Source organism: Panthera uncia, chromosome B1 (assembly GCF_023721935.1).
Source record: "Panthera uncia isolate 11264 chromosome B1, Puncia_PCG_1.0, whole genome shotgun sequence".
Taxonomy (NCBI): Eukaryota; Metazoa; Chordata; class Mammalia; order Carnivora; family Felidae; genus Panthera; species Panthera uncia.
The window spans coordinates 59,746,798-59,771,480 of NC_064811.1; the positions used below are offsets into that span (position 1 = coordinate 59,746,798).

Here is a 24,683-nt window from a genome sequence, read left to right on the forward strand (position 1 = left end):
CTAGAGGGAAGCTCAAAGGTATAAGTGGCTCCTCCATTGGATCAATGGGAAGGCCATGATAGTCAGTGGGTCTGCTGGAGGCAAGCTGGATGGGGCGTGAGCTGTCTGCACCAGTGACTGCCTTCTCCGTGGGCCACATGGTCTTCCTTTCATATCGCTTCCTCATACTTCACTTCTCCGTGCTTCTAACAATTGTCTCATCTCTCACTGTCCTCTCTGCTGTGCATCTGGTCATAGACTGGGGCCTGATGCAAAGCAGGAGCTGGCCGGGATAAAAAAGGAAGAAAAAAAATATTGGATCAGGACCAGGAAATCCAAGAGCAGAAGAAGATGCACTTTGTGATCTAAGAACCGTGTGGGAGTTAACAGCACCAGGAACAGCCGTTTAAGAACAAGTGCTGAGCACATTCATTAATTCCACACGTTTTTCAAGTACCAGGAACTGTATGCCAGGGCATGTGCCAGGCACTGGGGAAACAGACTCCGTTCCTGTCCTCGAGGTTACAGAGTAGTAACGGGCAGCAAGGAGTGCATCTCAGGAGAATGGGCTGCCCGATGCCTTTCTCCGCACTGCGTTATAGGATTACACGCATGCTCAGATTCATATCACACCTTAAAGCTTAAGTGCCTGAGTCTCACTCGGTCTCATTCATCTAATATTTATCTTAGGCACATGAAGAAGTTTACAGACTAACATTCAGTGTAACAACCCATCCATCACGTGTCCTGCTTTTAAGGCCCCATACCCTCTTGTGAGGGATGCAAAAATGAGATGAAGGCATCCACAACCTACAGGGACACAAAGTATCTAACAAATCTGGAGAAGTGGGCGACGACGTAGCAGAACTTAGGCAATTAAAGAAGGTGCCGAGACTGGGAGAGTAATGGAATCTTAAAGTTCCAAAATGGAACTTGCGTGTGCCAGTGTGGGCACTTTCCAAGTCCTGTCCCAGGATCTGGATTTCTCTTAGCACCCCCTCGGGTATGAGAGTAGCAGACCAACCCCCCTGGGAGAGAACCAAACAGACCTAGAGTCAAGGCCCAAGCCGGCCACTTTATCACATGCAGGACCCGGACCAAGTTCCTGAATTTCTCTGAGCATTTACAAAGTAGACAGTAATGCTTTCCTAACCCAGTTGTGGTGAGAGTTGTATTCCATTGTGTGTGAAACATAAAACAATGAGCTTTCCGTATATATTTTCTTTCTTTAAATTCCATGCCAGAAGCATGGAAAAAGGAGAGAAGAACAGGAAGGAGGGCAAAAACAAGAGAGGAAAATGCATTTAGTGGGGAAGGGTAGTGGTACAGGCAATGGTGTGCCTTAAATAACTTCCCTCTCTGTGAGAGCTCAAAAGCAGGTAAAGCACACTGCCCCACTGAGAGAGAAAACTTAATTCATCCTTCTCTCCATCCTCCCACCTCAACCCTGAAAAGCCATTTAATCCAGATTAGATATGCTTCATTTATTCATTTGTTCGTTCAACTTCATAAAGCATCCTAGTGCTACTTAAAATGTGGTTCACAGACCAGCGGACAGACTAAGGAGTTTGCAAGGAATGCAAATCAACTATGCCACGAAGCACACTGTAGTTTTAATAAAAAGGTAAAATATTACGTAAATAATTGTGGAATGTAGAATCCATTATACGTTCGAAAACTAAAATTTTTTCACGGCGTTTTTTTCACAGCAAGACTTTTTTCTGTGAATGGAACCGTTGTAATGGTTGGCGTTCTGGAACAACCAGAACGTTGCCGTATCTCATTCTGGACTAGTAAAAAAAAAGAGTTCACAGGCTCACGACTTTGAGTAACACTGTCTCAGATATCAAGTCACTAAACAGTCTTTGAACTAATCTTAGCTCCTTTGTGGTCGTTGGCACCAAGGGAGCTCCTGACACATTTGTGTCATGTAATAAATTTCCCAAATCCTTGTGGTAGAGCTTGTGCACTTGAAAGATAATATCACATCTGACTCAGCGGATCTGGCCTCATGCTTTTTAAAATAGAAGTGTCTCATTAAACAAAGATAGTGAAGTATACAGGCTGTGCAAGATGCCAACCACAAATACGGATGACGAGCACCTTGTGGAGACGGGCATTCAGCTATAGACTTGCCAGCAAAGCGCACTCAACAGACCAATTAAATTGAATGGTACTGGTGCTTCTGAAAGAGGTCGATTTTCTAATGGTACAAAGTGTTGCCAGGCTACACACCCGAAGGAAATTACCTGAAATCCTTAGGATTTCAAAAAAGGTTTTGGCTGCCGTTCTCACGATGCCACTCGTAGATGGGTCTTAAGAGTAGAGTGTCTTATTGAGATACACCTTTCACCTTTCTGTGGCCATCACCATTATTTGGCCATATTTTGTTGAAAAGATGGGAAATGGTTTTAACCAACAATAAAATAGGGCTACCCAAAGGTTCACACTCACCAAGGCCCCATAAGGACGGGGAAAGATTCGAGGGAAATGAAAATGTATTCTGTAATATAAATCTCCAAACAGTTTCAGCAAGTTATTTTTAAACGTGCCTTACATGGCAAAGAGGTTCTGCGTGTGCCCAAAGAGGGCTATGAGAATTTTTCAAGGGCGAAAAAATGGAAAGGAAATAAAATTCCATCAAGTGGTGACAAACTATGGTGTACCTACATAATGCAATAAGAAGCAACGATTGAAAAGAAAGAGATCAGTCCATCTATTTCCATGTATTGGCATGGAAAGAAAAGGCTCACTTTCAGTGAAATGAAATAAATGGCAACTCAAAATATTATCCCACTTAACGTACAAATTTCGGAGACCCTCCTACAAAACAGTTTCTAAGTGTGTGTAAACATACAGGAAAAGAAATCAAAAGATATATGGCACACTGTTAAAAGTGGTTACTTCTGGAGAGGGGAATATAGACTTCCTGTGAAACACAGAGAGAAAGGAGGAAGAGGAGGGGAAAAAGGAAGGGAAAGAGAATTATAACAACAGCATTCTACAAATGGAAATCAACACCATTTCCTCTCTGAAAACCTAGGGGTTGGTTGTTACCAACCCTCATCATCTCCTGGAGACATTGGCTAAAGTTGAACCCAAGTGTTGAATTACTACCACTTCCTGTGCTACCTGAGCATTTCAAAGAACTCTCTCGAACCCCTACCAGCTTAACTACTGAGATTTACGGAAACCACTGTCTGGGTAGGTGTGGTTACAAGATTTTAGTTAACCTGCCTATGACTGGTCCCTAGCAGAACCCTGAAACAAACATACAATGCCTTCATCCCCTGTAAGAAACTTCCAGACAAGCTTTCCAACGGACTCGGTATCTCAGAAAACTAAAACACAAGACTTCAGAGTCCGATATCTGAGAAGTATTGCACACTCTCACAGAGCTTTTCACAATTTTCATAAATCCTCGTATTTTTGCCTTTTCTTTGTCTTGTTTCAGATCTCCAGGTTCTAGAGGAAATGTTTGTCCGAGGCAGAAAATTGTTATTTTGCAGTAATAACGATAGCTAACATAAGGTGCCAATTTCTTTTCAAAGTGCTTAAAAGTCATTAACTTATTTAACCTTACAACAAGCCTATGAGGTAGGTACTATTATTTTCATTTTATTTTATTTACTTTTATTTTATTTTAGGGAGATAGAGAGAGAGACAGGGGAGAGAGGGGGGAGAGAGAGAGAGAGAGAGAGAGAGAGAGAGAGAGAGAGAATCTCAAGCAGGCTCCACGCTCAGCCTGGAGCCCAACCCAGGCCTCGATCCACAACCCTGGGATCATGACCTAAGTTGAGATCAAGAGTCAGTTTCTCAGCCGAATGAGGCACCCAGGTGCCCCTATTCTCACTTTACAGGTGAGGAAATTAAACAGAAAACTTAGATACCTTGCCCAAGCTCTCACAGCTGGTATGATACATATTCTCCTCACTATACAAAGATACATATTGTCAACCCTGACCTATAACACCAAGCCCAGAGATTCCGATTCACTGAATGTTGAAATACTGTCAAACATTCATAGCATCTGCAGGCTAGGCTTCAGTCATTCTGTTCACAAGCTCCAACTGGGGTATTGAGAGGCTGAAAGATAAAATGTGAACTCATCCTGTGTCTGAAGCTGGGGAAAGCCCAGAGTTACTCATCACCACAATCTGGATATGTCTGATGCTACAGCCAAGCATAAACAAGGCAGCTGAGCACTCAGGGTGAAGTCACCTCATCACACACGTCGGCAAGACATTCAAGCAGCGTTTCACCTGCTCAGGAGTCTGTCTAGTCCCCTGGTTTCTCTCAACTCTCAGGAAGAATGCATAGGATGTTTAATACATTGGTCCTGATCTCTGCCAGTGCCTTACCCAACTACTACAACAGAGAAACTTTTCTACTCTGCGTCTGCATCTATGGTTGGTTAATATCTCTTCTTTCCCAGCAACACTAGGCTTATAATAGAATCTTTATTCCATATGTGCTTTGCTACTATGAGATTGTGTTGGTTATATTTCAGGATTTTAGCAAACCACATGCAGTATACTGTATGGCCTCAGGCACAGCTGGACCCAAGGGTTCAAATGTTGTCATAATCTGACATCTCTCCACTCTGCTTTATCAAGCAGGCTCTCCCTTCAGGTAGGCGTATCTGTTCCCAACTTCAGGTTCAAGGATGGTGTGTCTTTTCTAGTCACACTCATACAAAAGTCCCAGGATTAGTTTCGACTGGGCCTGGTTGATTTGGCTTGAGTCAAATGCCCATTCCAAAACAAATGCTGTGGCCATAGGAATGCTATACGGTGATGAGCAGGCATAGGTTACAGACAATCCTGGAGACAGAAGAGTAATGCCAGTTCCTCAGAGGGAACTCAGAAGAATTGGGATGATTCTGGGCTGAGCACACAAAACAAGGCAATAGAGCTCAGAACAGAGTATGGGCTCTGAGAGGTGTAGTGGTGGGGACATCCCTTCAGAGTGAAGATTTTTGTGTTAGTAAATCTCTTTGTGGACAGGTGTCCACCAGGACAAATGGGAATGGTGTATAAGTATTTTGGTTCTTATTATGACTGTGGTAGATAAAGCTCCCCTTAAATATACAATTTGGCGAGGCGCCTGGGTGACTCAGTCAGTTGAGCATCCGACTTCGGCTCGGGTCATGATCTAAGCCCCACGTCGGGCTCTGTGCTCAGAGCTCAGAGCCTGGAGCCTCCTTCGGATTCTGTGTCTTCCTCTCTCTCTGCCCTCTCTCTCTCCCCCCTCTCTCTCAAAAATAAACACTTTTTTAAAATACACAATTTGGCTAAATGGGAAACAAAGAATCATTTTATCATTATATTTGGCCCCGAGATTAGATTCTTTTTTCTGCTCTCGTGACAGAATCATTCTCTTCCTATACACCAGTCATTCGCATTCATTCATTCATATGCACATGTATTCATGCGGCCCAGAAGAATCTTCTATCTGCCAGGTGGAAAGGACCCAGGATCACCCTCAAATAAGTGACCCCTTGGAAGGTGAATCCTCTAAGCAGATCCTAATTGTTCTCTCCCTAGGTACTGTCCTTCTTCCCACTAGTCCTGTGAAGTAGGTCCACGGTGCTTTCAACATTTCTGAGAAATACAACAAAAATTTAAACAGGGTGATTTTCTTTAACTTTTTATAATGGAAAGTGCCAAACAAAAGCAGAGTATAATGAACTCAAATGCATTTGTCATCCAGCTTCCATGATTATTAAACATGGACAATCTTATTCTATTTCCCCACTCACTTCCCAACCTCTCGATTATTTGGAAGCAAATCTCAGACAGCATCTAATCTGTAACTACATCAGCATCTATCTCTAAAAGGTAAGGATTCTATTTTTTTGGGAGGGGGAAGGGGGACAAAGTCATTTATCATTATCACACCTTCATTAATCCCTTAATATCATCAAATACGCAGTCCACATTTCCCCAATTGTCTTTTTTTTAATTTGCATATTTGAAACAGGACCCAAATAAAGTCCCAACATTGTAATTGGTTGGTATGTCTCTTAAATCTTTTAACCTGTAGAGTCCCTTCTACCTCTGTTTATTTATTCATTTTGCCTTGAAAAGCAACTGTTTTAACAAACGAGTCTTTGTCCGACACTACACAGGTGAATTTCAAGGATACTGTTACAAAGCTTTCACATCAATAAGTGGACGGCCAGGGTGTCAGAGCACACTTAGCCCAGGGATTAGGACAAGAGCTCTAGGGGCCCCTGGGTGGCTCCAGCGGTTAGGCGTCTGACTTCAGCTCAGGTCATGATCTCACGGTCCGTGGTTTTGAGCCCCGTGTCGGGATCTGTGCGGACAGCTCAGAGCCTGGAGCCTGCTTTGGATTCTGTGTCTGCCTCTCTCTGCCCCTCCCCCATTCGTGCTCTGTCTCTGTCTCTCAAAAATAAATAGACATTAAAAAAAATTGTTTTTAATTAAAAAAAAGAACAAGAGCTCTGGAGCCTGGCTTGCTCTCTTGACTCTGCCCTTATTAGTCACATGACTTAACCTTTCCGTGCCTCGGTTTTCTCATCTTTAAAGTGGGGGTGACGACAGTACCTATCTCACTGGATTGATTTTAGGATTCAATGACTTGAGGTATGTACGATGATTAGAATAGTGATGCTTAGAATACAGTAAATGATAGACAGATGAGGAAATTGAGGGTCACTGAGGCTGAGAGTCCAAGTTCTTGCAACTAAATGGTGGCGGGGCAGGGACTAGAATGCAGGTTTATCCCACTGGTTTAATACTGTTTCAAACCGCTAATAAACAGGGTCTCTGTCACGTAGCGGGCATCACTCTGCCCACTGACCAGGATGTTATTGCCATTCTGTTGTTACATCACCGGGATGACTTCAGGAAACCTGTCCGGGACTGTCTCCTGCTCTGCAAAATGGAGGAGCTGGAGATATGCCTGAAACCCCTCTCAGGAGCAATCCCAGCAGAAGACCCCCTAGCCAGGTGGGCGGGGGAGCCATGTAGGTCACCACAGAGGGCCACCTTCACGTCAGTGCCAAACACAGAGCCTTGAGATTCCCCACAGAGCAACTGCCCCGCTCCTAACAGAGAAGCCCGAGCCACCCCAGGCCTCTGGGAGAGAATCCTCACAGCTACTCCCTCAGACGATGTAGGAGGCGGGCCCAGTACCCGCCATGCCTCATGCTCCCTGACACACGTAATCCTGACTGCGCTGCCCTCCTCACGGCTGCTTCCTGGACTACTCACCAGGCTGTGCGAGGGAAAGGCCTCTCCCAGACAGCATCAGCGGTCTCTGCCGTGGGAGACTAGCCTCCCTGCCCATAACAGGAACTTGCCTTTGCTTCTCCAAGTCTGCACGGTAAAACAGGCCCGTTAACACCACAGGACTGCAGAGGCGAGCGAGATCAGGCGCCACCGACCCACTCCCCAGGCAGACGTCCTGCTGGATCCTTGAAAAGGTCCTAAGCGCCGCAGATGGTCGACTAGAACAGTCCAGCCTTCTGAACACTGCTGGGTCCAAACTGCTGTTGATGTATTTTTTTTCCCCTCTCAGACTGCTGGCTTCCACTTCAGTGAATGTAGAAGGATGGAAGGATGGTTTATACTGTCTCAATTTGAGCATCTAAAACTGAAAACTGGGGCACCTAGGTGACTCAGTCGGTTAAGCGTCTGTCTTTGGCGCAGGTCATGATCTCACGGTTCGTGAGTTCGAGCCCCACATCAGGCTCCGTGCTGACAGCTCAGAGCCTGGAGCCTGCTTACGATTCTATCTCCATCTCTCTGCCCCTCCCCTGCTTCCACAATCTCTCTCTCTCTCTCTCTCTCTCTCAAATATAAAATAAAGCATAAAAAAATTTTTAAACCAAAAACCACTTTTGTGGTATCCAAACCCATATCTTCAGAGTTGGAGCTCCTCGAAATTCTAAACACGTTTTTAAACCACCAAAGGAGGGCAAAGGAGACAGCGGAGAGCAAAGCAGGGTGGTCACCACTTTGGGACTCTCCCCCCAAATAGTTTCAGCCCCAGTTAAAAGAAAGGCTGTCCTGAGCCAGGAAGGGGCTGCTCTCCTCATGGGCATCTCTCTGAAGTACCCGAGTTAGAAGCAGTGCGACACTCACAGACCAGCCACAAGTTCCTAAAGTCATGCCACACATCTCTGCTCAAGGAGCACTTGGCTCGGCCTTTCATTATCCACAAACACCAAGGTTCTTTGTAAGAGCGTTCGATGTCAGTCTCCTCCTGTGGGCTTGACCCCTCACCCTGACGGGGCAGCATGTATACACATGACAGTGAAAGAGAGAGAGAATATGGGTGTGTTTGTATAGAGGGGAAGGTTTCTTTTGAGGAGCTGGCACACGTAATCATGGAGGCAAGCCCAAATTCTGCAGGGCGGACTGCCAGGCTGACCTAGGGAAAGAGCCGATGCTGCCGTCTAAGTCCCAAGGCCATCTGCTGCAAGACTCCCTCTTGCTCTTGCTCAGGGGCGGTCAGTCTTTTGCGCAGGCCTCCACCGTTTGCGTGAGGCTCATTCACAGCAGCGGGGCAATCTGCTTTACTCAAAATGCATCCATTTAAATGTCAATGTCATCCACAACCATCCTCACAGAATGGTCGTTATTTGAGCAAACAGCCGGACACCATGTCCTAGCCAGGTTGACACATAAAAGTACCACCACCTCTCAGGGTGCGAGTGGGAGGAAAAAGGAGATTAAATTCCCCTGAGCTCAGATCCAAAAAGCAGGCCATGGCAGACAGCTCGAGACCCTGGACAAAGCCACCCTCCCGCCCTCACCCGACAGGGACTTGCCAGACAACAAGGTGCATGAACCCCGGTACACAAGCAGAGGCCCTTCTCCCCAGACGTCTGTCTGTGGTGTATTCCAAAATAGTTTACTGAGTGCTCACTATACACAGGCACTGTGGCTCCAAATTTAATCAAGGCTCAGTTCTTCTGCATACCTAAAAACGGTTAAAATGCTGGAGCACCTGGGTGGCCCAGTCGGGTAAGCCTCCGACTCTTGATTTCAACTCAGGTCATAATCTCACGGTTCATGAGCTCAAGCCCCGCACCAGTCTCTGCACTGGGGGTACGGAGCCTGCTTGGAACCCTCTCTTTCTGCCCTTCCCCGGCTCGCTCTCTCCCTCTCTCAAAATGAATAAATACACGTTTTGAAAATGGTTAAAATGGTCATTTTTATGTTGTCTATTTTATCACAATTAAAAAAAAAAAAAAAAGACCAAGTTCTTGCCATCAAGGTTCTCAAAGTCCAGAGAAAAACAGAGAGAGAGAGGACAGATACAAAGCACAATTTCAGTGTGGGGGGTTACCCGTGGTAAGACAGGGCAGCCGGAGAAGCCAGACCCCACACAGGAAGAGAAACGGCGGCTCGCTCATCTGCCCACCCTGTCCTTTCTCTCCTCCTTGAGCACAGCTGCTTTGGACACACGGCCAGTCAGGCCGCAAGGCAGATCCCTCTTAGTACCCAAACCTGAAGATCTCACTTCTCCAGTCCTGCAGCTTCAAGGTGCCACTCCACACGCTATAACTTGTCTTACGTTAGGTACTCGCTAAAGTACAAACGTGCTTTTTATTCACCTGATTTTTTTCATTATGGAGGAAGCAATATTATAATAACTTTGTACAATGCAATTACAGTCTCACCACCTGATCACACCCAACCTCAGCCGTCAAATGCTCAGACCAAAACTAGGGTGTTACCTAGGACTCTGGTGTCTCTCACAACCTCCTTCCAACCCTTCCTCTCCCAACAGGAAATCCTGTCAAGTCCACCTTCAAAATATGTCCAGAATCTCCTTATTTTGTTCGTCTCCACTGCTGCCACCCCAATCTGTGTCACCATCATCTCCCTCCTACACTTCTATTTAGTTCTCCATTGCCCCCCCAATAGTCTCTCCTCCAGGCAGTGGCCAGAGTTATCCTTTCAAATATAAGTAAGGTCATGTCATACCTCTATGCACAATCTTCCAGTGACTTCCCATTTCCCTCAGGGAAATGATCTGGCTCCATCACTCCTTGAGCTCATCCCCTAGTCTATCCCAGCTACAACGGCCTCCTTGCGGTTGTATATTACATGCCATGCCTACCTCTGTCTCAGGGCCTTTGCACTGAATTTTGACAGAATTTTGAAGTCAGGAGAGTTCCTGTTCCGAATCTCAACCTTACCACTTGGTATCTTTGAGTCTTTGAGAAAGAAATATAACTCCTCTTGAGTCCTACATCACCTCCTCATAAAGTTATAGGAAACAAACAAACAAACAAACAACAAACAAAACCACCTAACACAAACCAGCTACGTGGGCCCTTCTCCTTAACTCAGTGTGTTACAGAACCCTGAAATCCAATTCATGTTCCCAAAGTGCAGTGAGTCAATCTCTGAATCACCAGGTTTAATTCACAGAAAGCTTTATTATCAGAAGGGCAGCCCAACCAGCAGTCAGGAAATCAGTCCCAAGTCTGCCTTGCCCTGTTAAGCTTAGGAACAGTTTATGTATGATTAGCAAATTATGTGGGGGTTAGGGCAGGAACTGGATGGGCCTCGAAACTTCTCTAGGAGGCTTGAAACTTCTCCAGGTAACACACTGTCCTCGGCGTCCTGGCACCATCCAGGGGTCCTAGTTCCTTACCTGTTGACCTCACATCTGATACCGGTTCGGCAAGACAGACATTATCAACCTGCATCCCATCCCTGGTCCCTGTAATTAACCTCAGGAAAAAGAACAAAAGGACAAGGTTGATAATTCTTACAAGGTGGTGAAGGAATGTGCCCACGTGCAGTGTGTGAAGTTACCATGGAGGGAGAAACTAGTAAAGATTTAAGTGAAAAAACATACCTGGGTGCATCAACAAGAGTGACCCAAAGCCATAATAGCTTTCTTGACATTGAGAATGTGGACATCAGAATCTCACTGATTAGCCTTCAACTAAATGAGAAAGTGATCATCTGTGGATTTTTAAAGTATATGATGGCGAAGATTATCACTAAAATTACTGCGTTTGAAATAAGCTTCAGAAATATTTCCTTTTTGGGGGTCCCTGGGTGGCTCAGTCGGCTGAACATCCAACTCTTGATTTCGCCTCAGGTCATGACCTCAGGGTCATGAGATCAAGCCCCAGGTAAGGCTCTGCACTAGACGTGGAGCCTCTTTAAGATTCTCTCTCTCTCTCTCTCTCTCTCTCTCTCACCCTCTACCCTTCTCCACTCCCTACCCCCTCTAAAAAAAAAAAAAGAAAGAAATATTTCCTTTTTTAAGGTAAATAAAGATTTTTTGCAAGTTAATCTAACCTCACAACAGCTTCACTGATTTTATGTGTTGTTGAACACTTGATTCCCCTCAATATATATATATATATATATATATATACATATATCATACAAATAAATAAGATATGGCAAGACAGTAACTCCATACATCACCAATGAAGAAGTAAGGTAGAATTTTCTGTCAAATAAGAATTCAATGAGATTTTTAAAAATTCTGTTCCTTTTGATCTGTCAGCTGTTGGCACTATCAGAGATCTTGTTAAGGTCCTTAATGTGGCCTCCTGACCCGGTAGTTTTAGTCTTTTTTTTTTTTTTTTTTTTTAATTTATTTATTTTTGGGACAGAGAGAGACAGAGCATGAACGGGGGAGGGGCAGAGAGAGAGGGAGACACAGAATCGGAAACAGGCTCCAGGCTCCGAGCCATCAGCCCGGAGCCCGACACGGGGCTCGAACTCACAGACCGCGAGATCGTGACCTGGCTGAAGTCGGACGCTTAACCGACTGCGCCACCCAGGCGCCCCCCGGTAGTTTTAGTCTTTAAGCAACAGGACTGGAGGCTTGCCCCATCCTCCTAGGTCTCCATTAAAGCATGTCTATTTTAGTATTGGGTGCAGAAAAGCTTGAAAAAGTAAACTGGTGAGGAAAGGCAGAGCCCATACCTTTCAACCCTACTTCAGCTACCTGTGTTTTAGGATGACCCATCTTAGTTGTATCAAGCAGAAGGTGTTACCTGGCTTCTTGTGAATATACTCATTTCTAGTTCTCCAATTCGCTTTGACCTAAGGGAGAAAATTGGCTTTGCAGCTTGGCAAGAGTGCGACTGATTTTGCAACTGATTTGATCACCCAGTGGGGACAAAAAAGTCTTCCTCTTAGTACATCTATGTTTCCATTCCAGTGTTCTCTTTATCCCGAAACTTGTTCCTCCTTTTTAGCAAATTCCTAAAGGCTCGAAGAAATGATCAACACACTTCACACGAGGTTGCTCTAAACGTTATTTTTTTTTAACAGCATTTGGGGCCAGAGATGACTTCACTGTGGGGGACTGTGACAACAAAAAACGTCTCTAAACATTGCCAAATGTCCTCTGGGAGAGGGGGGGAGCAAAATCCCCTCCGGTTGAGAACCACTGACCCCATACAGATATTTGCATTCCTTCCTTCCTTGGAAGAGCAAGACAAAGTTGAGAGTTAGAAGCAGAGAGCTATGCCTGGGGTTGGGATCTAAGCTAGAGATTGATGGGAGATGGAATAAAACCATTGATCAAAACAGATCAGTAATACAATTTTGAATATTCACCTACGGAATTTGGGTTTTGTTTTTTAGGCAATGGAGTATCATCAAAGGATCTTTAGAAAGTGATATAATTAGAGTTTCTTTTTAAGAACATTTTCTTGATCTTAGAATGAGAGGGGATTGAAAAGACAATAGCTGTCACAAAACTCGGACATGATGACTATGTGAGATAAAGCCTACAAGGTGGAAAGGAAGTGCCAGGCCTGCGTGCCGAGCCCACTGGCATGGAGGCTCTAAGGACAGATAATGCTCACTTCCCATGTTTGCTTTCAGCTGATCTTCAGTTTCCGTATCAACATCATCATGTGCGGCTTCCCTTGCAGGTTACTGTCTCAGAATATTTTCACCTTATACATCCTGAGTTTTTTTGGTTTTTAGTCGTATTTGCCACCGGTGCTAGCAGGTACCATTCCCCTTCTTTGCCTGTTTCCTCTACACATGGGTTTACACTTTCAAAGGAACATCAGGGAATCTGATCCGCTACCCCCAGGGCAGACCTATGCGGGGAGCTTAGCCCCATTTGCATGAGTATTTTTTGAGTCTCCCAGAAAAATAATAAAAGAAATTTGGGGTCTGGTGGTTAGGTTCCGTGCAGTCAGAATGAATGTCTTCTCGAAGAGAGAGGGGCAGAGTCGAAAGCTTATGTCAACCTCTCCGCAGGGTGTTCCTGGTGGGCAGGAAACCCATCCAAAGGGAAGAGTAATCTATAGTGTAGAGCACTACCTGAGACACCAGTTGATTGTCTCATAGACAAATTTACATTTTGGCTTCTTCTCTCACACCCCGTCTCTTTCATTTTGTTTTATATCATCAACAGAGCAAAGTTTTGTTTATTAACATACTTGAAAAAATCGTTTTCCTCCTTTGGAAGCTTCATTCCTTTATTTTATAAATTTCAGGACAATAGATGCAAACAGAAAAAACAATTACACCATTTGGCTTTTGTTATTTATTTCATCAACATTTATTTTTTTTTTTAACGTTTATTTTATTTTTGAGACAGAGAGAGACACAGCATGAACGGGGGAGGGTCAGAGAGAGAGGGAGACACAGAATCTGAAACAGGCTCCAGGCTCTGAGCCATCAGCACAGAGCCTGACGCGGGGCTTGAACTCACGGACCGCGAGATCATGACCTGAGCCGAAGTCGGACGCTTAACCGACTGAGCCACCCAGGCGCCCAATTTCATCAACATTTAAACTGAAGGCTTGTCAGAAATCCAATAGAGAAAACAAAGAGGATCAGAAAAAATGATACAAACTTCCATCAACTAAAAGTTTGCTTCAATAATTTACAGTAAATCCACAAAGAGGAACATTGGGCAGTAGTTAGAGATTACATGGATCGAATTTTATTGGCATGTCAATGTGTTTTCAATGCAGGGGGCAAAGTAGTATATCATGTGGGGCCGCAACTGAATGGTCAAGAAAAATTTCTTGAGCTGTTTTTGGTGTAAAAATGTACTTTTATTTATTTATTTATGTTTATTATTTATTTAATTTATTTTTAATATAATTTATTGTCAAATTGGCTTCCATACAACACCCAGTGCTCATCCCAGCAGGTGCCCTCCTCAATGCCCATCACCCACTTCCCCTCCCCCACCCCCCATCAACCCTCAGTTTGTTCTCAGTATTTAAGAGTCTCTTATGGTTTGCCTCCCTTCCTCTCTGTAACTCTTTTTCCCCCCTTCCCCTCCCCCATGGTCTACTGTTAAGTTTCTCAGGATCCACATATGAGTGAAAACATATGGTATCTGTCTTTTTCTCACTGACTTATTTCACTTAGCATAATACCCTCCAGTTCCATCCACGTTGCTGCAAATAGCAGGATTTTATTCTTTCTCATCGCTTTCAACAATAGCCAAATTATGGAAAGAGCCAGAAAGGTACTTTTATTACAGCACGGGGATAGGACCCATGGGCCAAAAGTGCTACACTTTCTGCTGCTTAGTGCTCAAGGGGGAGGGGACGTGCAGGGAGTATTAGATCATAAATGTCTTCTTCAAATTTCTACACGTAAAACTACTTTCACAAGATTTCTCTGGTGCTTATCCTTCAGCTCGATATTAACTATCAGTGAGATGTACAAGCAGTCATGAGACCCTTTAAGACTGTAGCAGAGGGCATGTATTTGATCCTTATCAGAACAATGCAGGCTGTCAGTCAGCCTTCTGGGCTAAAGGTGAACATTTTTCTGCTTCAGTCTCTCATCAGTATATGTAATACCTCACCCAGTGACATAAAATTACAGATTTCTCTGCCTCCAGTACTCCTCTCTCTTGATACTCAAGACCCTTTATTGTTATTCTTAGTATTTAATGTCCTTGCACGACTATAAGCTCCATGAGAGCAGAACCCTAAGTTTTAGTCCCAGCACCTAGACCAGTGTGTGGCACATGATACATGACCAACAGAGAGCTGCCCAATCAGTGGGTAATGCCTTGTTCTCCATGATCCCTGCTTCCTTTCCAAACTGCTGACAAATTGTCCGTTTAATCATCTGTCCTAGAATTTTGCCTAGGATCCTCATCAGGCCTGTGGAATCTGCCATTTTCTAGTTTGTGAGTATTTGCATTCTTCTTCAGTTTGGTCCTCAGCTTGCATGGTCTCCCCCAATACATTGTTAGCCCTTGGAAGCCAGGGACTGTGCTCTGTTTTGTTCTTTCTGCAATGCCCAGGAAAATGTTCTCAAAGTGGAGGCCTGTGGAGTGACTGAATGAGTAGACAACTATTAGCTCCTAAGAGAACAAGTTAACAACTGGAGTCATTATAATTCACTGACAACCCTAACCACTCCCTTTCATGGGCCAGGCCTTGTGGTTGGGGCTTCAGGTCAGTTACCCCTTCTATATCCATCACCACTCCGAGGGAAATACGACAAGGCCCATTTTACACAAGAGACGCCTCCGAGTCTCAGGGAGTCACCTAGACAGGAAGAGAAGGTATCAAGATTGAAGCCAGTTTTCCCAATTCAAGATCCATGCTCTTTTTCATGGTGGCCATCCCCTCCCATCTCTCCTAGACAAACCGAATTCTCTCAGGAAACAAACCAGGCACACCATGTCCATCATAGGGACAATATGATGAATCAGAAGGAGCCCTGGAAACACAACTCACTGAGTTCATCTACCAAATGGCCACGTTTGAGGGCACCTGGGTGGCTCGGTCAGTTAAGCATCCGACTTTGGCTCAGGTCATGATCTCACGGTTTGTGAGTTTGAGCCCGGCGTCAGGCTCTGTGCTGACAGCTCAGAGCCTGGAGCCTGCTTCACATTCTGTGTCTCCCTCTCTCTCTGCCCCTCCCCTGCTCACGCTGTTTCTCTCACACAAAATAAATAAACATTAAATTAAAAAAAAAATAGCCATGTTTGTGTGGACAGCGACCGTGATGGCTACTAGAGAAGATAGTTTTGTGACGCTGCTGCCTTTGGCTCCTGGACAAAAGCAGAGAAGAGAAGAAAAAGCCGTAATCTCTGACCCAAGGCCTGTGAACAGCCTCTTCAAACCACCTGGGTCAGGAAGACTTTGGACAATGCCCTCCCCATCCTTCTTGGCTTTTTAAAGTAAGTCAACCACACAGAGGGAAGCACTGTTGAGTATTCCCTAAACAGATTCTTTCTCTTGCCCAGGGAGACCCATAGAACAAGTAAACAGAGGGCACTACGGGCAGAGAAGATTGGAGGGAATTAAAAGGGTAGTGAGGGTGTGGTTGTCCACAATCTGACTCCAAAGGATAGATGAATGCCGTTTGGCTGTCATTCCAAGAAACTTCTGGTTGATAAACACTGTCTGGTATTTCCTTGCTGATTTCTTACCCTCATACCGCAGGCCCTGATTCCTGTGGTCCACTGAGCAAATGCAAATTACCTGAATCAGGCTGCCGGTGACTCACCGGCTCCCCTTTAAAGCAACTTGGGCTCGGAGCAGTGACTGCTCAGGGTGGAAAGCCATGGCTCACCAACTCCGCTTCGCCTGCTGGCTATTGGTCTGCTGGGTGGTGGTAACCGTGGCAGAAGGTAAGGCTTTGGCTCTTATTCTACTGTGGGTCCCTAATTAATAACTTGTGTGAAAAGACAACTATATATATCCATGAACCGGACATAATTTTGTCAGCTTCCATCAGCCTGTGTGGTTGAGGAGAAAGAAGCTAAATTTTGTCATCTGAAGACCTTAGTCCTCGTCTCAGCCCTAATTATGTGACTTCAGACATACTTAACCTTTCTCACATCAGTCTCCTCATATGTGAGGTGACAGTATTAATAATTATTTTGGGGGTTATAAGGACAAAATGAGCTATCTTGCAAGAAAAGCTCTTCCAGCTCAAAACACTATCCAATACCAGTTGTTATTATTGTAAAGCTAACAGTTTCCACCCTGAATTACGGCAGGGTCCACCTCTTGCTATCCCCAGCAGCACAGTAATTTGCACATGGTGGCTGTTTAATCTCTGTTTGTTAATTGCTTTAATTAATCACATCTAGGCAGCTGCGTCTTGGGGCTACCGAAGTGAACATAGCTTTCTCTAGGATTATATTACATTCTGCTTCTCCACTGCTCCTATTCTCTTTCCTTTCCCCCATCACAATGTTTCCCGGGCGGCCTGAGCTTTAAAATTGGTTTGCACACCCCTGGAGGAAAGAGAGAAAAGGCTAGGGAAGAGGGGAGAAAGGGAAAGGAGAGAAAGAGATGCTGGGGGATCTGGGTCTAATGTTGTTTCTTTCACAAGTCACCTTCGTTCCAGCACTAGATACTGTTCAGGGAGGTGAGACCCAGGATCAAACCAACTACCCTGGGGTCTCTGCAGGGGCTCAGCCAGACCCTAGTCATCTCCCCTCCCCCAAAGCTCACATACAGAGGAGAGGGGCAGAGACCCGGAGGCTGGGGGCGAGACCACCAGAGGTCACTTTGCCCAACCTCTGCATGAACTCTGGCAATCAGAAGAGGAGGAGATATTACAAATGACACCTGCCCCGTTCCCAAAACCAGACCCCCAAGCACCACCTGCTGAACGTGACATCTAAAGCAGACATCGTAAAACACAACCAGCCACCTACCTGACATCTTCTTTCCAGAAAGTGAACCACTCTTCAGGAAACTTTGTAAATACATAGCTGAACAAGCTATAATGAGGTCATAGGTGTATCCACATCTGAAAAAACACCAATTAAAATGTGAGATATGACTTCTGAATTTGGCTCATGCTTCCCCACTGTCCCTCAGGCTGGCATCGAAACTCCTTCAAATGTAGCTTCGCTCTATCCATGCAGCCCTGGTTCCAGCTCGTCACTCGCCTATCTGTGCCGTGTCTGGTCGTGTGTGGGTGTCCAAACTCACCCTGCCCTCCCCTGTTTATTGCAATTCTGCTTCACCTGATGACATTTAAATGCAGCTACAGGATTGCTCCGCAAAGATTTTTTTTAAGGTACATAATTGAAAGGGGCGCCGGGGTGGCTCAATAGGTTAAGTGTCCCACTCTTGGTTTCAGCTCAGGTCATGATCTCCTGGTTCATGAGGTTGAGCCCCATGTCGGGTTCTGTGCGGACAGCGCAGAACCTGCTTGGGATTCTGTCTCTCTGTCTTTCTGTCTTTCCCCCTCCCCTGCTGGCATGCATGTGCGTGCGCTCTCTCTCTCTCTCTCAAAAATAAATAAACTTAAAACAAAAGAAACACATAATTTAAAAATTGCTATCTCTCTCTCTGACATCTCGGAATTATAGCAATTTGTACATCATCCGTGACACGTGCCTCTTTCTGCTCTGTAGTATAGACCCATGTATTCGTAGCACTTCCCAAGTGCAGGCCCGTGTCTTTATTATCTCCGAGTTGGCCAGAACACCTAACACAGTAACTGCACACAGTGGAAATGACTGGCTTTATAGCACAGAATTGAAAGAGGCCTTTGGGACACTTTCTGGGCTCCAAATTCTTTCCCTGTAGGCTTAGAGATTTGACCAAAAGAGCCAGTCATTCTGTGAGTCTACAAAATGACCTGAGTTGCAGTTGTCGTGAGTAAATTCATCACAGAACTTCTATTCCTTTCTGGTTCAACTCTGAAAGCACGTGAGAATTTTCTATGACTCCATGGACCTTATAAGGGGAGAACTGCATACTTAAACATTATGTATGAGTTTACTTCTCTTAAAAATCAGTACAGTTCATTACAAACCAGCTATCGTCTGCCCAAATAACCACAGACTACAGGTAATTGTTCTGTTGGGGTTTTTTTTCTTTTTTTAAAGAAAAGGGACTTCTCATCCTTACTTAAAAAAAAAAAAAAGTACTAGTTGTTGATATGCTATGAATTTCATGTCTAGACTATAATAAACCCGCTCAAAATTGATATCCAAACTTCAAGTGATACTTTGGCTTGATTTTTTATTATAGTCTAATTTTAAATGTAAGTTATTGCAAATTTTCTGGGACTGAAATTAAATACTCATGAGCTTCATAAAATCTACAGAGAAAACCCCTCAACATCTGCCTGACCATTCATTCAATTTATTGACTATGTACTGGACCCCCCTCTAAGCCAGGTATATTGTAGGTGCTAAGGACAGAGCCATGACCAACAGAATCTCTGTTTTCATCAAGGTCCCGTTCTAATAGCATCTGTACCCTTTAGTCCTATCAGTAGCACACATATTTTATACCTAAAGTGGAACCAGATAGGCCCAAGAAAATGGGCCTTTGTGCTGATAGAATCTTTCTTCCACAACATTCAAGATTAATAATAACAGTAGCTAATGCCTACTAAGTGCATACTGTGTATAAGACATGTTCTGGACACTTTACGTGTCTTAATTCAGATAACGCAACAAGCCAACGAGGTAGGTAGTATTTTTTTTTTCCATTTTACAAATAAGGAAAAGGAGACTCAGAAAAGTTAAGGAACCTGTCAATGGTCACACAGTTATTAAGTGGCAGAGCTCAGCGATCCTGGTTCTAGAGTCTATGCTTTAAACACTATCATCTTCTGTCTTATAAATGTTTTTAATCTATATTTATTTTTATAATGTTTATTAATTTATCTTTTAGAGAGAGAGAGAGTGGGGGAGGGACAAAGAGAGAGGGAGACAGAGTATCCCAAGCAGGCTCTGTGCTATCAGCACAGAGCCCCATGCGGGACTTGAACCCAGAACTGTGAGATCATGACCTGAGTCTAAACCTCAGACGCTTAACCGACTGAGCCACCCAGGCACCTCTCAATCTGTATTCAAATATTTGACCTACTTTGGTCTGATTAATGTCACAGAAGGGCTCTCATCTTTGACATTCAGTGCCTTTGAGGGCATGTCTGTGTGTTAAATATTGAAAACCATCTATTTATAATGATCGCATCATCTCTGAGAGGTGGGGAGATGGTAACTTTGGCAATTATAGAAACAGATTTCTCTCAATCAATTCAATTCCACTGCAGGCACTGTGGCAGGGCTAAGGAGATGTGGTCTACAGTGTGGTCATGTGGATGTTCCAGTGGAGAAATACAACCACTGAATAGTAATCACATGACTGATGAGTATTCTGAAAGTGGACTCCCAGAGTGGTATGGAAGCATAGCGCCAAGGGCTTTAAGCCAGCCTCAGGGTACGAAAGACCTCACTGAGGAAATGAAGCATGAAATATGCGTAGGAGTAAGCCAGGCAAAGAGGACAGGAAATGGTGCTTGGGTACCTGGAACCAGTTTGTTAAAAGCCCAGGACTGGTAATGATTTTTGCCAAAGTAGGTTTTCTTGAGTAGAGAAAGCACAGTCAGGTTCTAGTAGATTAAATATGGGGGGCCATAGGGGGCGCATGTAGATGACTGTGTAGATATCTCTCTGAAGTGAGAGAGACAAGAACCAAAGAAGTTCATGGCAGATCACTGAAGTTTTCTTTCTGAAATATGCAGCTAAGTAGTCTACTTACAAAGGTAGAGAGACTTTTGAAGAAAATTCTTCAAATGAGTGACAAAGAATGAGAATTTTGAAGGGGCTTTGAGAAGAGTGTCAAAGATTCAGAAGCCAGTGGGAATGGAGCAGAACAAGGAGAAACAAAAGAATTGGTGAGCAGTGTTAACTCAGCCAAAGTTGGAGACCATGAATGGCATCAATGTCCTCACCCAAATGTGTGGCCTTAACCTGTACAGTTTCCCAAATCAATCCCTCTGGTTCCCACATTTTAGAGCCCTTGTGCTAGTCAACCAGTGCCCTGCAATAGTCATCACGTGTCTAGTTTGCTGGAAGAATATGGTTTTACGTGGCCCTGCCCACATTCTTGGGCTGGTTACTAGGACAAGCTTGTATCTTGATACAGAGCTCTTGGAAATCCCCAGGAGAGAGCAGTGAACACTGCTGGACATCCCAGAATCAGAGAAAAGCTACCTAGCAGGCTCTAACACCCCAGAGTCAGCAGGAAGATTTGGTTGAATAGCCTCAGGTTTGAGAAATGAGATGAGCACAGGGGTAGGTGGTTGATTTGTTGTTAATGGCTGGAATACAGTGTACTGAGAGGCAGAGCTCAGGCCTAGCTAAGTCTGATCTAATAACAAAATGTCAAGATGGAGTTTAAGAAGAAAGTTAGTTTCTGGTACCTGGGTGGCTCAGTTGGTTGAGTGTCTGACTCTTGATTTCAGCTCAGGTCATGATCCCAGGGTCATGCTTAAGATTCTGTCTCTCTCTCCCTCTGCCCTTCTCCCTGGCTCACATGCATGCATTCTCTCTCTCTCTCTCTCTCTCTCTCTCTCTCAAAAATAAAATAAATATTATTTTAAAAAATTTTTTATCTTTATTTTTGAGATAGAGACAGAGCTCAAGCAGAGCAAAGGGAGAGTGAGAGGGAGACACAGAATCTGAAGCAGGCTCCAGGCTCTGAGCTGTCAGCACAGAGCCTGATGCAGGGCTCAAGCCCATGAACTGGGAGATCATGAGCTGAGCTAGTCAGGGGCTTAACCAACTGAGCCACCCAGATGCCCCTAAAATAAATATTTAAAGAAGGAAGAAGGAAGAAGGAAGAAGAAGGAGGAGGAGGAGGACGGAGAAGAGGAGGAGGGGAGGAGGAGGAGGGGGAGGAGAAGAAGGAGAAGGAGAAGAACAAGAAGGAGAAAGAGATGGAGAAGTAGAAGAAAGAAGAAGAAAGCTAGCTTCTCCACACTGACTGGATTCTCTGCAGAAAGCTTTCATGTTACAACAGTTCAGGAACAGACACCCACTCAAGCCAGCTTAAGAAGAGAATAAAGTAGGGGCACCTCAGTGGCTCAGTCGGTTGAGCTTCTGCCTCTTGATTTTTGGCTCAGGTCATGAGCTAACCATCATGAGATCAAGCTCTGCTTAGGAATCTCTCTCTCTCTCTCTGTCTTTCCCTCTCTGCCCCTCCCACAAGCGCACACACACACACACACACACACACACACTCTGCCTCCCTCTCTCTCAAAATAAATAAATTTTAAAAAGGAGGCACCTCGGTGGCTCAGTCAGTTGACTTCAGCTCAGGTTATGATCTCACACCTGGTGAGTTTGAGTCCCAGGTCGGGCTCTGTGCTGACAGCTCAGAGCCTGGAGCCTGCTTCGGGTTCTGTGTCTCCCTCTCCCTCTGCCCCTCCCCTGCTCATGCTTTGCCTCTCTCTGTCAAAAATAAACATTAAAAAAAATTTTTTTAAAGAGTAGGTGGAGTGATTATTATAAGGATATTTCTAAGACCCTTGTGCACAGCCAGGCTTCAGAGGGATCAGCCCTAAAGAGTCAAGAACCAAGGCTACTCTTACCACCACTCTGTTACCACATGGTCGCTTGTCTCTCTTTCTCTGAAAGGCCTTACCATTTTATGGCATCTATGGAAAGACTGGCTTCTCTGCTTACTCATCATTCAACTGGCCAAACAAAACCTAACACTCCAGTCCCTGCCCTACACCTTCCACTAACATCTTCCACTGTGTCTCTTTGTTGAAATCCTTAAATGAGAATCTGATTGGTCACTGACCAACCAATGAATGAGGTGAGTGTCTATCAGCAGGCCAAACAGCCATAGTCAAAGATACGTAGGACTGACCTTTCCAGGGGTTGTGGGTAAAGCAGAATCTCCAGAAGGGGCTATAAACACAAGCAGGAAATAGGTATGTCCTACACAACCAAGAAATCTGAATTCAGTTGTTCTAAAGGGGAGGGGAATCCAGTTCTTTCAAGTGCCTCAGTACTTTCAACTTTCTGTGGGGAATTTGTTTTTCCATCATTTACATATAGCATCCCCTTCCAGGCCTGTGTTGGTAAGTTTGTAAAAACGTGAAAGAATAATTTTCTGAAGGGCTTACTTTTTCATAGCCAATTCCATTGGATGATACAGAGAAGAGTGTTCTCTATAGAGAAGACCTTGACACTTGAGCTTGACCCAAATTTCTTCTCAGAAACTAATTTCATCCTGGTTTTTAGTACTTGCTCCCCTCCTGTGTGTAGATGCCCACCCCCACCCCCCCACCCCCACTTCCCTCTTTAGGGAATGATTTCAGTGCTAGGGGAAGTGAAGCAGACCCCTTGGATGAATAGCCTTCATAGGGAGGGGCAGTTATTCTTATTTTCTTAACATTAATTCTTTTCCTCCACTGAATTTTCTTTTTTTTTTAATTTTTTTTAGTGTTTATTTTTGAGACAGAGAGAGACAGAGCATGAATGGGGGAGGATCAGAGAGAGGGAGACACAGAATCTGAAACAGGCTCCAGGCTCTGAGCTGTCAGCACAGAGCCTGATGTGGGGCTCGAACTCACAGACTGTGAGATCATGACCTGAGCCAAAGTCGGATGCTTAACCAACTGAGCCACCCAGGCACCCCTGAACTTTCATTATTTGGTTATAACTTATGAACAATAAAATATACAAATCTTAGAGGTACAGACTAATCACATTTTACATATACACATATATGTATGTCTGTATGTATATAAACATGTGTGTACATGTATGTATGTGTAAATATAAATGTGTGTGTGTGTCTCCATACCCATATAACAACCACCTGAAACAAGATCTAAAGAATTCTACCTTAAAAAAAGATAAAAATAAAAAATAAAGAATTCTTTTTCCACAAAATAACACCTACCCTAACCCTAAATTAATTACTTAAGAATTTTTTGTAACCATAGATGGGTTTTCCTTGTTCTTGAACTTTATATAAGTGGAATCTTACAGTATGCACTCTTTTGTGTCTAGCTCCTTTTGCTCAATATAATATCTGTGGGATGCCTCTATGTTGTCATATTAGTAAGTCTTCCTTTGTTTGTTGCCCCCTTTTCATTGTATATACACGGTTTGTTTAACCTTTCTCCTATTGATGGACACTTATACTGTTTCCAAGCTTAAGAGCTAATATGAATAAGGCTTAAGAAGGGTGGGGGTGGGCAGCCGAAAGCCTCAATGGGAAGAGCATCTGACTCTCAATCCCAAAGTCCTGAGTTCAAGCCCCGTGTCGGGCATGGAGCCTACTTAAAAAATAATAATATGAATATGAACAAGGCTGCTATGAACATTCGTGAAGTAGTCTTTTGAAGACATATGCATTCATTTCTCTTGGATAAATTCCTCAGAGTAGGACTGCTGGGTCATGAGGTGTGTTCATGTTTCATTCTGTTGGACCGTGGCAGTTTTTTCAAACTTGTTTTGAGACTTCTCTATTTCTCTCTCCCAATCTTTCTGCCTTACTGCCATCTAAAGTATCTCCCTTCTGCTTCTGTTATCAGGCCTTTTTGCTGACTTGCACCTTTCTCCCCACAGGACAAAAAGCAGTAGCCACCCCTCTTAGAGGCTCACAAGATGATGGAGGCCCTACAGACTGCGAGATCTTTACACTCACCCCTCCACCCACCATAAGGAACCCGGTGACGAGGATTCAGCTCATCCCAAGGACACCCAAGTGTCCCTTTCATTTTTTTCCACAAGGGCCTAGAGTCCACATTAGGTTTCCAAACAGACCTTTCCTTCCTCGGAAGTGCAATCGTCGTTTTCAGTTTCGTCCGTTCTTTTGGCCACACAGTCGCCTCACTCCTCATTACAGATACTTCCCCAGAAGAAAACTGTGGAGAGGAAGCTCCTCTGAAGAAAGCAGAGAGAAAAGAGAAGCCCCAAACATGCTGATGTGAAAGAGGCCAATGCCTCTGAAAAGAGATTAA

At 44.4% G+C, this 24,683-nt stretch overlaps 1 protein-coding gene across 1 annotated transcript; it reads left to right on the forward strand.

The window, feature by feature from the left end:
• Positions 1–16,431: 16,431 nt before the first annotated feature.
• Positions 16,432–24,683, forward strand: ODAPH (odontogenesis associated phosphoprotein). Its single transcript, XM_049630033.1, is given in 2 exon segments — positions 16,432–16,569; positions 24,289–24,683. Coding segments are annotated over 2 exon segments (462 nt in total). The 5' UTR covers positions 16,432–16,502.